This window comes from Equus przewalskii, unplaced genomic scaffold, assembly GCF_037783145.1.
Source record: "Equus przewalskii isolate Varuska unplaced genomic scaffold, EquPr2 ChrUn-13, whole genome shotgun sequence".
Classification (NCBI taxonomy): Eukaryota; Metazoa; Chordata; class Mammalia; order Perissodactyla; family Equidae; genus Equus; species Equus przewalskii.
The window spans coordinates 10,108,480-10,122,173 of record NW_027228750.1 but is presented as its reverse complement, the minus strand read 5'-3'; the positions used below and the strand labels follow the sequence as shown (position 1 = coordinate 10,122,173).

General features: G+C 37.1%; 1 protein-coding gene across 4 annotated transcripts in view; it reads left to right on the top strand.

Moving 5' to 3' along the window:
* STXBP3 (syntaxin binding protein 3) overlaps positions 1 to 13,694 on the top strand; it is a 61,851-nt gene that overhangs the window by 41,929 nt on the left and 6,228 nt on the right. For all 4 annotated transcript variants that reach the window (XM_070607831.1, XM_070607834.1, XM_070607833.1 and 1 more), the window contains 6 exons: positions 5,440 to 5,505; positions 6,294 to 6,374; positions 7,774 to 7,912; positions 8,204 to 8,310; positions 8,861 to 8,953; positions 10,632 to 10,717. In XM_070607831.1, the coding sequence (XP_070463932.1) occupies positions 5,440 to 5,505; positions 6,294 to 6,374; positions 7,774 to 7,912; positions 8,204 to 8,310; positions 8,861 to 8,953; positions 10,632 to 10,717 (572 nt within the window). The remainder of the gene's footprint in view (positions 1 to 5,439; positions 5,506 to 6,293; positions 6,375 to 7,773; positions 7,913 to 8,203; positions 8,311 to 8,860; positions 8,954 to 10,631; positions 10,718 to 13,694) is intronic.

Below are 13,694 nucleotides of genomic sequence, written 5' to 3'. Positions count from 1 at the left end.
ACTTTTACAAAAGTAGAGCAAATGAACTCGCATGAAACCATTAGCTAGCCTCAACAGTTAGCGGCATTTTGTCTGTCTTGCTTCATTAAAGTTTATTTTTAAAATGCCATTTACCCTAATTTCATCAGTGCATTCTTGTTAGGTTTTTATTATTGAGGTATAATTTATCTAAGTAAAATGCACAAATCTTAAGTGCATACTGAATGATTTTTTACTTATATATATATATATATACCTGTGGCACCACCACCTAAATCAGGATAAAAACATTTCCATCATTCCAGAAGGTTACACGATAGTATTTATGTAATAAGTCTTTTTTTTTTTTTTTTTTAACTATTTCATTTAGTCTCTAGCATAGAGTTTTATTTACCTTTTAGTATCTTTCTTATAGTCATTATGCTGGGTATTACAAAATGTATCTTTATATTATCACAGTCTATCTTAAGATATACTTTTGCCAAGTCCTAAGATTCAAGAACCTTGTAATAGTTTAACTTCATTTACCCCCTTCCTCTTTTGTTTGTGCTATTGTTGTCATGTTTTACTTCAAAATGTGTTATAAACTCAAGATGTTATTTTTGTGTTAAATACTCTGTAGATTTGTATATTACCTACACATTTATGAAATCTGCTGTTCCTTACTCCTTACTGCTCTTCAGTTTTCGCATTAGGGCTGGATGAATTCTCTCAACTTTTATTTTTATCTGAGTATATCTTTGTTTTGCAAGTTTTTCTGAGACACTTTTGCTGGATTTAGAATTCAAAGTTAGTAGGGTTTTTTTTTCCTTTCAGCAATTTAAAGATTTCAATGCATCATCTTCTGACTACCATAATTTCTGTTAAAGAAATCAGCTGTCATGTTATTGTCATTTTCTGAAGATATATCTTTTTGAAGATTTTCACTTTACCTTTGATTTTTAGAAATTTTACCATGATATGCCTTACTGTGCTGTATTTTTCTTGGTATTTATTCTCCTTGGGATTTGTTGAGCTTCTTGAATCACTGGGTTGGTAACTTTCTTCATACAGTCTTGCATTGCTTAATGACACGGGTGCATTCTGAGAAATGCGTCGTTAGGTGATTTTTGTCATTGTGCGAACATCACAGAGTGTACTTACACAAACCTAGATGGTGTAGCCTACTGCACACTTAGGCTACATGGTATAGCCTACTGCTCATAGGCTACAGAGCTGTACAGCATGTTACTGTACTGAATACTGTAGGCAGTTATAACACAATGGTAAGTATTTGTGTATCTAAAAATATTTAAATATAGAAAGGAAACAGTGAAAATATAGTATAAAAGCGAAAGTGGTACACCTGTATAGGGCATTTACCGTGAATGAGCTTGCACTACTGGAAGCTGCTCTGAGTGAGTGAGTGAGTGGTGAGTGAATGTGAGGGCCTAGGACATTGTTGTACGCTAGTGTAGACTTCATAAACACTGTACACTTAAGCTACACTAAATTTATAAAAAATATCTTTTCTTTCTTCAATAAGTTAACCTTAGCTTACCATAACTTTTTTACTTTAGTAACTTTTTGTCTCTATTGTAATAACACTTAGCTTAAAGCACAAACACATTGTACAGCTGTACAAAGATATTTTCTTTGTATCTTTATTCTATAAACTTTTTTCTATTAAAAAACTTATTTTTTTTTTACTTTTTAAACTTTTTAATTGAAAATTAAGACACAAAAACACATTCACCTAGGCCCACACAGGGTCAGGATCCTCAATATCACTGTCTTCCACCTCCACATCTTGTCCCTCTGGAGGGTCTTCAGGGGCAGTAACACACATGGAGCTGTCATCTTCTATGATAACAATACCTTCTTCTGGAATACCTCCTGAAGGACCTGCCTGAGGCTCTTCGCCCTGAGCTAAGATCCATTGCCAATCATCCCCTTTTTGCTGAGGAAGATTCGCTCTGAGCTAACATCTGTGCCAGTCTTCCTCTATTTTGTATGTAGGTCACTGCCACAGCATGGCCATCCATGAGTGGTGTAGGTCCTCACGCAGGAACTGACCCTAGGCTGCCGAAGTGGAGCACACTGAACTTAACCACTAGGCCCTGGGGCCAGCCTCCTGAGGCTGTTCTTGAGGAAGTGAGACTCTTTTAAGAAATATGTCCGTGGTGGTTTGGTTGGTTGGTTTCTTTTTTTTGTTACAGATTTGCTTTTAAGCAGACAATGCACCCTGAACATTCCCCTCCATTAATGAAAACTTTTCAGTGTTGGGTTCCATGTTTTCCAACTCTTTTTAAGGAGCTTGTTGAGCTCTACAAAAGCTTCTGCCAGACCCTTCACTGTGAATTTTCTTGGGGATTCTTCTTCTTCTCCTGCAATTTCCTTTTTCTTCCCTCTTCTTCAGCTGTGTGATGTTACTATGGCTGTGATGTCCCTAAGAGACAGGAATTTTTCAGCTCCATTATAGTCTTAAGGGATCAGTGTCTGTTGTTGACAAATTCTTGGCCATTATTTTCTCACATCTTGATTTTGTCCTATTCTCTCTTCTCCTTCCAGGACTCCAGTCACTTGTGTTTTAGATTTTTTGACTATATTCTACGTCTCCTACATTCTCTTCCCTTTTTTAAAAGATTATTTCCCTCTCTGTGCTTTAATTGAATATTATCTCTTATCCTGACTTTGAGTCCCCTACTTCTGTCTCTGTTGTGTCCAATTTTCTGTTAAACTCATTCCGTTTTCTTTTTTAAATTGAGTTGTAAAGTTCCCCCTTTATAGCATACAATTCCATGAGTTTTGAGAAATGCTTCCTATCGTATAATCACAGTCAAGAAATAGAGTAGTTGGGGCTGGTCCAGTGGCGCAGTGCTTAAGTTTGCATGTTCTGCTTCAGTGGCCTGGGGTTCGCTGGTTTGGATCCTGGGTGTGGAACTATGCACCGCTTGTCAAGCCATGTTGTGGCAGGCGTCCTACATGTAGAGGAAAGTGGGCACGGATGTTAGCCCAGTGCCAGTCTTTCTCAGCAAAAAGAGGAGGATTGGCGGCAGATGTTAGCTCAGGGCTAATCTTCCTAAAAAAAAAGAGAGAGAGAGAGAGAGAGAACGAGAACAGTTGCATCACCCCTCCCCCCCACCCCCCCCCGCCCCAGAATTTCCTTGTGCCCCTTTGTAGACAACCTCTTTACCCAACTCGGATTCCCTACCAACAACTGAGCTGTTTTCTGTTCCTATAGTTTTGCCTTTTCTAGAATGTCATCTAAGTGAAATATAGTAGTCCCCCTTTATCCACGGGGGTTGATTCCAAGACCCCCAGTGGATACCGGAAACCACAGATAGTACCAAACCCTATATATACTTTGTTTTTCCCTGTACGTACATACCTACGATAAAGTTTAATTTATAAATTAGGCATAGTAAGAGATTAGCAACCATGACTAATAATAAAATAGAACAGTTATAGCAGTATATTGTTATAAAAGTTACCATAGATCTTAGCAACCTCAGCATATGATTTTTTTTCTTATTAAGTTGAGAAGTTTCACCTTTTTACTTAAAGGAAGCACTTTACAGCTTCTCTTTGATATATCCAAATTGCCATAATGACTGCTCTTGCACTTTAGGGCCGTTATTGAGTAAAATAAGGGTACTTGCACACAAGCACTGTGGTACCACAACAGTTAATCTGATAAGCAAGATGGCAACTAAGTGACCATTCATGGAGGGGTAGCATATACAGCGTGGATATGCTGGACAAAGGGATGGTTCACCTCCTGGGTAAGGCAGAGTGGGACGGTATGAGATTTCTTTCAAATGGCTACTCAGGATGGTGTGCAATTTAAAACTTATGAATTGTTTATTTCTGGAATTTTCTGTTTCATATTTTCAGACCACAGTTGATCATGGCTAACTGAAACCACAGAAAACGAAACTGCAGATAAGGAGGGGCTACTGTAATACAGTATGGCTTTTTTCATTTAGCGTCATGCACTTGACATTCACCCATGTTGTGTTTAACAGTAGTTTCATCACTTTTTATTGCTAAGTAGTATTCCACTGTGTGGATGTACCACAATTTATCCAGTCACAAGTTGCAGAACATTTAGGTTTTTTCCAAGTTGTTGGCAGTTACAAAAAACATTACCATAAACATTCAGGTTTTGTGTGAACAGATGTTTTCATTTACTTGGGTAAATGATTGAGTGGGATTACTGGGTCATATAGTAAATGTATGTTTAACTTGATAAGAAACTTCCAAATTCTTTCCTAAAGTGACTGTGCCATTGTACAGTCCCACCAGCAGAGAATGAGAGTCATTCATTGTGTTTTTGATTTCAAATATTGCGTTTAGTTCTAGGACATTCATTGAATCTTTTTTTTAACAAATTCTAATTCTCTGTTGAAGTACTCTATCTTTTCCTCCATTTAGCCCATCTTTTCCTCTGTTTTCTTTAGGATAAATATATTATTTCAAAGTCCTTGAATGCTAATTCCAGCATCTGGATCATCTTGGGTCTACTTTATTGACTATTTTATGACTCGAGTATCGATCACTTTTTCCTGTTTTACATGGCCAGTAATATTTTATTGAACATTAAAAATTGTGGATGATACATTGCACAGGCTCTAGAAGATATTCTCTCTGCAAAGAGTGTTGAGTTTTCTTCTGGTAGGCAGTTAATTTTTCTGATGAGTAACCTTGGTTCTGTTGAGATTTCATGTCAGACTTTGTTATGGTGAGTGTATTTCACTTTTGCGCTTAGTCCAAAAACATAGTCCTAGGACTGAATGTTTGGGATGTTCACTTAGGACTCTGTTTTGTCTGAATCAGAGAATGCCAGTGTTTTCTTAGCACTAGGACCCTTCTGAAATCTCCGTCCAGCATTTAGCCACTCACCGCCTATTCTCTGCTGGCTTTTAAGAGTTATGCCCTGTCCATGTGCAGCTTAGAGTTTGGCCAGGAATCCATAGGCAACCCCTCTACAACTCTTTGGGTTATGTTGTGACTGGCTTTTTTCCCTTTAGCACTCTGCCCCCAGACCCTACGTCAGCAGACCCAAACTCTGATCTCTTTCCTCTGCCCAGAGAGATGGTTGCTTTCTACTTGAACTCTACTTCCTTTCACTGTGTTTTTGAAAATGTCCCAGGGAAAAGCCAGGGTGAGGGCAGGGATCGCCTTTTGTACTTTCCTTTGCTCAAGTGTCTTAGCTGTGAGCCCGTTTTTTTAATCCATTCCTAAAAGCTGTTGTCTTGTTTATTTTGTCCAATTTTATTTTTATTTATGGATGAATAGTAATTTTGATATTAGCTGCTTTATTGTGGCTGAAACTGGAAACCTCTTGAATTTGTTTTTGTTTTTTAATTTGCCAGATATTTAGTAAATTAACAAATATTTAAAACTGCTGTATTTTAAAGATATTTTATAGAATAACTGAATCATAAGTTTGCTTTAAAAATGTTTGATTTTTCCTAGACATCACTTAGTGCCCTTACCCAACTGATGAAAAAGATGCCCCATTTCCGTAAACAGATTACTAAGGTAAGCAGTATTTTGTATAAGATACCTTATCATTTTTAGTTTATTAGTCCAGCCTGTTCTGTAGTCAGGTTTAGCAGTGGGTATCATGGAATGCTTGGTGTTAGTTGTCCTCTAAAATTGTACTCTAGGATTAAGAACTATCCCAAATATCTAAGCTTCTCAATAATTTTCTCTCTATGTATAATCCAGATTTATCCAAATCCAGCTTAAACTTTTTTACATATTTGTCTTGAATAGCCAAACGCAAAATTTAGTATTTGTCAACTTAATAAGAAAATTCAACATTGGATTGGCCAGTGGTGGTTATTCTACTTAGTTCTTTAAATTAATAGTTATGTGCTAGTAGATTTAAGAGCAGTTAAGCTGTGTGGGCAGGTAAAATTTTTTTTGGTGTTCCAGTCCTTTTTACAAGTCATTATCAGAATAATCTTCACACTTTTTTTTATCCTCTTGCTCCCTAGTCAAGAATCAATAATACAAATTCAGACTTTTTCTGCTGGACTTTCAGGACTTCATTATTTTTTTTCTCACCTTATTTTTCATTACTGATAAACCCAACACACATTCAACCTTTCCATTCTGATTTTTTGCTGTTGGTTGTTTCCTATAGATCATGTTAATTCTTACTTTTTCTTTTTCTTTTTCTTGAGCTGTTTCCCATGTTTACGTGGTAGCTCCTTTCCACCTAAGCCGATACTTTCCTTCAGGCCCGTCTCAAAAGTTTAATGTTATCAATTGCATGAGAAGTAATTAAAATAATTTAATGATTGATGTCTTCTGTTTTTCAGCAAGTTGTCCATCTTAACTTAGCAGAAGATTGCATGAATAAGTTCAAGCCTAATATAGAAAAGCTCTGCAAAACTGAACAGGTATGTGCAGAGCCAAAGTACCTGTGTTCATTGTAGATTTCTGGAATGAACTTTGTAACGTAAAGCCTAACTTTTTGTTCAGTACAGTGCCCTGAATTACAGAATCTCTCTTAGAAGGGGACTCACCTAGGCAGTATTTAAAACATCATTCCCCACCAGTAGGTATACAGTATCATGGATAGCAGTCCCTCCTAATCTGTGATTATGTATTTCTGGTTGAATAGGATGATTTAAGTGTTTGGAGCATGATTTCAGGGTAGCAGTGTTGGCAGGCCTTTCTTGGTGGCTGCAGCTTTTTTTTTTTTTTTGAGGAAGACTAGCCCTGAGCTAACTGCTGCCAATCCTCCTCTTTTTGCTGAGGAAGACTGGCCCTGAGCTAACATCCATGCCCATCTTCCTCTGCTTTATATGTGGGATGCCTACCACAGCATGGCTTTTGCCGAGTGGTGCCATGTCCACACCTGGGATCCGAACCGGCGAACCCCAGGCCACTGAGAAGCAGAACTTGTAAACTTAACCCCTGTGCCACTGGGCCAGCCCGCTGCAGCTTTTAATGTAACACCATGTAGGTACATTTAACTAGTTTGAAGAGGCTTCTTGTATAATGCCAAAACTGTTTAGATCAGTGTTGTCTACTTGAAATAAGAGTGCAAGCCATATATAATTTTAAATATTGTAGTAGTCACATTAAAAAGGTAAAAAGAGAGCCAGCCCTGACAAGCCTAATGGTTCAACTTCAGCGCTCTCACAGCTTTGGTGGCCCAGGTTCGTTTCCTGGTCATGGAACCACACTACCTGTCTGTCAGTCGCCATGCTGTGGCAGCGGCTCACATAGAAGGACCTGCAACTAGGATATACAACCATACACTGAGGCTTTGGGGGGCGGGGGGGAAGAGAAAGATTGACAACAGATGTTAGCTCAGGGCAAATCTTTCCCTGCAGAAAAAAAAAAGTGAAAAGAAACAAGTGTAGTTAATTTTAATAATATATTTGACTTAACCCAATACACTCAAAATATTATCCTTTCAACATGTAATCAATATAAAACTTATTGGTGAAGTATTTTGCATTCTTTCTGTCACACCAAGTCTTCCAAATCTTGTGTTTTAATTTATAGCACATCTTAATTCTGACTAGCCACATTTCAAGTGCTCAATAGCTACGTGGGGCTAATGGCCACCATATTAGATAGCACAGGTTTAGATTAATGATTTCCTTCTCTGAATTATTTTTTCACTTTTTACATTTTCTATAGTCAATCGCTTACAAGTGATGTCTGCATTTTCTTGTGAAATATCATCAGTGTTCCATTAAAATTTGACAAGATTTAATAATAGATATTTTTAACTGAAAATTAATTTGGATTATAGACCGCTGACTGTATTTCATCTTCATTAAGGACTTGGCACTTGGAACTGATGCAGAAGGACAGAAGGTGAAAGATTCTATGCGAGTACTCCTTCCAGTTCTACTCAACAAAAATCATGATAATTATGATAAAATAAGAGCAATCCTACTTTATATCTTCAGTATTAATGGTAATGGAGATTTTTGTTTATTTTCCTGAATATAGTAAAATGCACAGCTCTAAAAGCACTGTATAATAAGTGATTTGCTGTTGATCATAGAGAATCTTAGAAAGTTCAGTTAGCTGAAGTTGGTTAAGATAAATAAAAGGAAAGGTAAGAAATTGGGAGAAGACTGAAGGGTATGTAATTTAAATGTTTGCTTTTTATCTAAAAAACTTCATTTATGGTTACTACCTAAGACCTAGAAATGATTGTGGTAGCAATTATCTGACTGTGCACTCATACTTTTACTTATCTTAGGAACTACGGAAGAAAATTTGGACAGGTTGATCCAGAATGTAAAGATAGAAAATGAAAGTGACATGATTCGTAACTGGAGTTACCTGGGTGTTCCCATTGTCCCCCCAGTAAGAAATCTTACATTCTGTTTACACTAATATATATGCGTATGTGGTTGTTTGCATTAAATACATTTTCTTATATGGAAATCCATGTGGACAGTCTTCTTGATTTCATTCTATAGAATTGTAAGTAAAAAGTTTAAAATTTTGTTTTCCATATACAAGTAATTTCGACAAATACATTTTTCTAGTGGATTTATATCTTACAGCTTCTGTTGTAATTTGCTATTTATGCTATTCTCTTTATCATTCATTTATAGCAAATTTTGAAAGAACTCTGTTTAGAATCTTACTCTTTTCCGAGTTTTATAGCATTTTGAGTAAACGTATTTTCTTATACTATTATAAGTTTTATCATTAAAGCACAAAATACTGTTCGGTGAAGTTATGTGACCACACCTATTCACATTTTTTGAGTAGACATGTCCACTCTTAGTTTTGAGTCAAATAAACATAGTCTTTGCTGTAAATTAAATATCTTTGTTAGAAGAGTTAATAAGAGACTATCATTAAATAAAATTAGTGGTTTTTAATTTTTTTCCTCTAATGACATTAGTCTCAACAAAGCAAACCATTAAGAAAGGATCGATCTGCAGAAGAAACTTTTCAACTCTCTCGATGGACGCCTTTTATCAAAGATATTTTGGAGGTAAGAGTCATTAAATTTTACCTATACCCCAAGTGCCCTTCTGCAGAGTGTTCTTTACTCTTGGTATATTTGTCTGTCCGTCTGAGCATATCTGTGGGTCAGGAATTTTCGGCAGCTCTGGGAGGGTTCACAAAAGAAGACTGTATCTGGGGTCAAGGGAAGAAACAAACTCTTGAAGACCCTTTCCTTGAAAACTTCAGACAGACTCACTCCACTGACTGCCTCACAATAAAGAAAGAAATGAGCACACGTGTCCTTTTTGGAAAAAAAGCTGCCATTGTTTTAAATAACTGTATGTAACAGAAATATAAATAATTGTTTGAATGAAAGTTCAACAAATAACATTTGTATGTGACCTCTATTAGAAAGTTAGACTCCAGTATTCTTGGAAATGTATTTGTGATTAAAATGTAAACCTCATTGTAGTTTGCTGTTAGATCCAGATGGTTGATGTCTTCAGTACTCTTTGCTTTGAGAAAATACTATTCCATTAGAGGAAATTGGAAAATGAACTACTAAAAATTGCATTATGAACTCAAAATCATGACGTTGATTCTTCAGTCATAATCATATAGTTCCGTTTATTCCGGTTTTCCTTCGGCTTAAACCCCAGTTTCTACTTTCCTTTGGGAACTAATTGTGTATAGTTTATTACTATAATTTTTCTGTTTTGCTTGGCTAATTTTGTCATTCACACATGCTTAATTAATCATAGGTGAAAAATTTAAAGAATTTAGACTTTGTTTTCTGCAACATAAGATTTTTTTTCTTTACCCATAACAAGGATGTAGAACTAAGTAGCTTTTCTTGGCTAGTATTTTAAAAATAAGAATTGACTTTCTCAAATCCTTTAACAGGAATTTGCATGTTAAACTCAGAAAATCCACTTTTGGCTCAGTAGCAGCCTAAGGCCTTCAGGATTTCTCCTGAAACTTGGTTTGTTCGCTTCTTGCAGTCTCATTGAAATATTCTTGGACTACTGAGTACCTTTTGCCCACTCCTTATGCCCATTTGTACTACCATGCTGTAAAGCAGTGGTCTCCAAACGTTTTTGATCCTGGACACTTAATCATAAAAAATGTGAATGTGAACCTACAGTATATGACTATTTATTTATAAACTATATATTACTGTATTAATAAAACACAATCTGTGTATACAATATATCCATACACATAAGTATGTCATAAAATGTAACCCTAAAAAAGAGGAAAATTTTTAAAATGAAGTGAAAAGGAAAACTTTCCTCATTCCATTGGATTGTCTTGAATACCTCTAGTCCAGGCATGCACATCCTATTTTAAAGCTACTGCTTTAGACTCTCCAGGAGCCTAAGAGGTGTGTCAGGACTAGGGTGGTATTTAGAAACCCCTAGCACTCTGGAGATAAAGGTCCTGGTAAGGCGCCCAGAATTCTTACACCAATGTGGGGACGCTCCAAATGAAGAGATAAAGGCATGCAATCAATATTGGTTTAATAAATAAGTAAATGATTGCATTAATTTTTGAATCAAGTAAGATTTGTGAATTTCAAAGAGAGGACTGACCTTATTTTATTGAATATTTATATATCCTTATGTTCTTTAGTTATAAATACAAGTTTTGAGTTTTATGCAAGACAGACAAAATCCTGGAATTTACAACGCTTTCTTGATGGTTTTAACTCTTTTCTTCCCTAGGATGCCATTGACAATAGATTAGATTCAAAAGAATGGCCATATTGTTCCCAGTGTCCCGCAGTATGGAATGGCTCAGGAGCTGTAAGGTAAAACCTATAATTGAAAGTGAGTGAAGTTTTCATTGTGATGTTGCAGACTAATAATTGAAAGGCACTCTTACATTGGCAACTCTCCTTGAAGCACATAGTCACTTAAGAAGCAGTTTTTCTTTAACTGTAACCTGTGTAAATGAGTCCAGGTAAGTAATATAAAAATATGTTTTATTATAAAAAAAATATTTTCATGAAACTAAAAAAGAAGATTTCCCCTTTGTCTCTTTTTTCTTCACATAGCAGAAGACATTCTAATCCTTCTTTGATAATTTTTTTGTGGTGAAATATTTGGAACATTCAGAAAGCTATAGAGAATATTCTAATGCATACCCTGTACTTAGTGTCCAGATTAAGAAATGAGTCATTATAAATATAATTCAAGCTTCCTGTAAGTCACTCTCTGGTTTTGTTATTCTCCCTTCCTTCCCTGTCCTGAATTTGATGGTTGTCATTCACCTATATATCTTTATACGTTTTCTGCATATATTTGTGTCTAAATGATGTATAGAGTTGTGTTTTGCAGGATTTTCTCTTGGTCTTCGGCTTTCAGCAGTTTAACTATGTGTCTAGGTGGAATTCTCTTTGTGTTTATTCTGTCTGGGGTTTGTTGAGTTTCCTGGATCTACAGGTTAATGCTTTTCATCAAATTTGGAAAGTTTTCACGCATTATTTCTTCCAAATTGTTTTCTGCCATTTGTGTCTCTCTCCTCTCCCTTTGAAACTCCCATTACGTACGTGTTGGACGGTTTGACGTTGTTTTCGTAGGTTATTGCAGCTCTGTTTACTTTCATCGTCTTTCTTTCTGTTCTCCAGCTGTGGTAATGTCTGTTGATCTGTCTTCCTGTTCTCTGATTCTTTCTTCTGACATCTCAAATCTGCTGTTGAGTTCAGCAGTTGAGTGAATTTTTCATTGCAGTTATCATACCTTTCACATTTAGAATTTCCTTTTTTTTTTTTATTTTCTTTTCTCTTTTGAGATTCCCTATTATTTTCTTTAATTCTTTGATCATATTTATCATAGTTGCTTTGAAGTCTGTGAGATCCTAGATCTGGGTCCACCCAGGGTCAGTTTCTATTGATTACTTTTTTCCAAAGTGTGGGTCACACTTTACTATTTATTTGCATATCTACTAATTTTTAGGTGAAAAGTGGACCTTTTTGATAATGTATTATAGCAACACTAAATTGTTTTTTGTTTTTATAACTCATGCGGACTTAAGCTGTGAAATTATTCTCCCCTGCAGTTTGTAGCCACTGATGTCATTGTTGAGGTTTTTTTTAATTTTAATTTTTTGGCTTGTCTTCTAGTCGTTGCCCGTGTGTCTCTGTAGTTTGAGGTCAGCCAGTTATCTGGGCAGAGGTTGTGTTTAGATAGCTTGAGCCTGTAAAGCTTCCATCCTCTGCTGATCAAGCTGAGTGTGGATTAAGAAATGCATTCCAGGGGGCTGGCCCCATGGCTTAATGGTTAAGTTTGCATGCTCTGCTTCGGTGGCCAAGGGTTTCCCAGGTTCGGATCCTGGGCACAGACATGGCGCTGCTCATCAGGCCATGCTGAGGCAGCATCCCACATGCCACAGCTAGAAGGACCCACAACTAAAATAAAATACACAACTATGTACTGGGGGGCTTTGGGAGAAAAAGGAAAAAATTAAATCTTAAAAAAAAAAAAGGAAATGCATTCCAGGGGCCAGCCCTGTGGTTTAGTGGTTGAGGTCAGGCCACTCCACTTTCGTGGCCCAGGTTCTGTTCCTGGGTACAGACCTATACAACTCATCGGTACCCATGCTGTGGTGGCAGCCCACATAAAAAAGAAATGCCTTCCAAGTCACAGTCAGTTCTTGAGTCCCCCTTTCTTTTTTTTTTTCACTTTTCTCCCTGACTCTCTCAGGCTTTTCCCCCACATGCATAGTTTAGCAGTCACGTAAGGTGTGTGGAGAGCTTGTCCTTGCCTTCTTTGGCTTTCTTACTTCCAGAATTTCCCCATTAAGTTTCTGGCTGATTTGCTGCCTACCCAAAACTGGGACTGAAATGTTGGTCTACCAAAGCTGCAGGTCTTTCTGTTCTGAACCAGGTCCACCTTTTTTTTTTTCTTGCTGGGAAAGATTTGCCCTGAGCTAACATCTGTTACCAATCTTCCTCTCTCTTTTTTTTTTTGACCCTCCCCAAAGCCCCAGGACATAGTTGTATGTTCTAATTGTAGGTCCTTTTAATTCTTCTGTGTGAGCTGCCGCCACAGCATGGCAACTGACAGACGTGGGTGTGGTTCCACACCTGAGAACTGAACCGGGCCGCTGAAGTGGAGCATGCCAAACTTTAAGCACTAGGCCATCAGGGTTGGCTCAGGGCCACAACTTTTAACCAGCAGAGCTGCAGGATTTCGTATTCCCTCTCCCACCCTACCTTGAATCAAGTCTTCCACCTCTGGCGGTAAAGCTGCTGATTTTCACAGCTAGTCTCAAGTCAATAAAGCTATAATTTTTGCCAACTGAGTTGGAGGAACAGTGGAGGTTGGGTGTAGCCTCAAGCTAGAAGGTCATTTAGTCACCACCACCATTCTTACTTGATATGCTAGCATATATTCAAGAGTAAACGCTGCTTAATTTGTTGTCTGCCTGTAGTTGATTTCCAGTTGACCTGAAATGGTTTTTTCCCCCAGTTTCCTCCAGGTTTACACTTGTTTTCTTAGAGGGGAGTCTCCTGACCAGCTCATTCCACCACGACCACAAGTTCTCTCTGCAGTTATGTTTTTAAACTTAATGTAAATGGTGTCATATTCTGTGTCCTCCTGCAACATGGTTTTTTTGTTCTCCTCAACATTATGTTTGTGAAATTTATCCCAGATTCATACATGTATAGATTTTCACTGCTGGTTGGTGTATTCTTATAAGTATTACAGTTTATTCGTCTGTTTTCCACAAGATGATAATTTAGGCTGTATCAAAGCTGGTGCCATGACAAACAGTATGCAGTG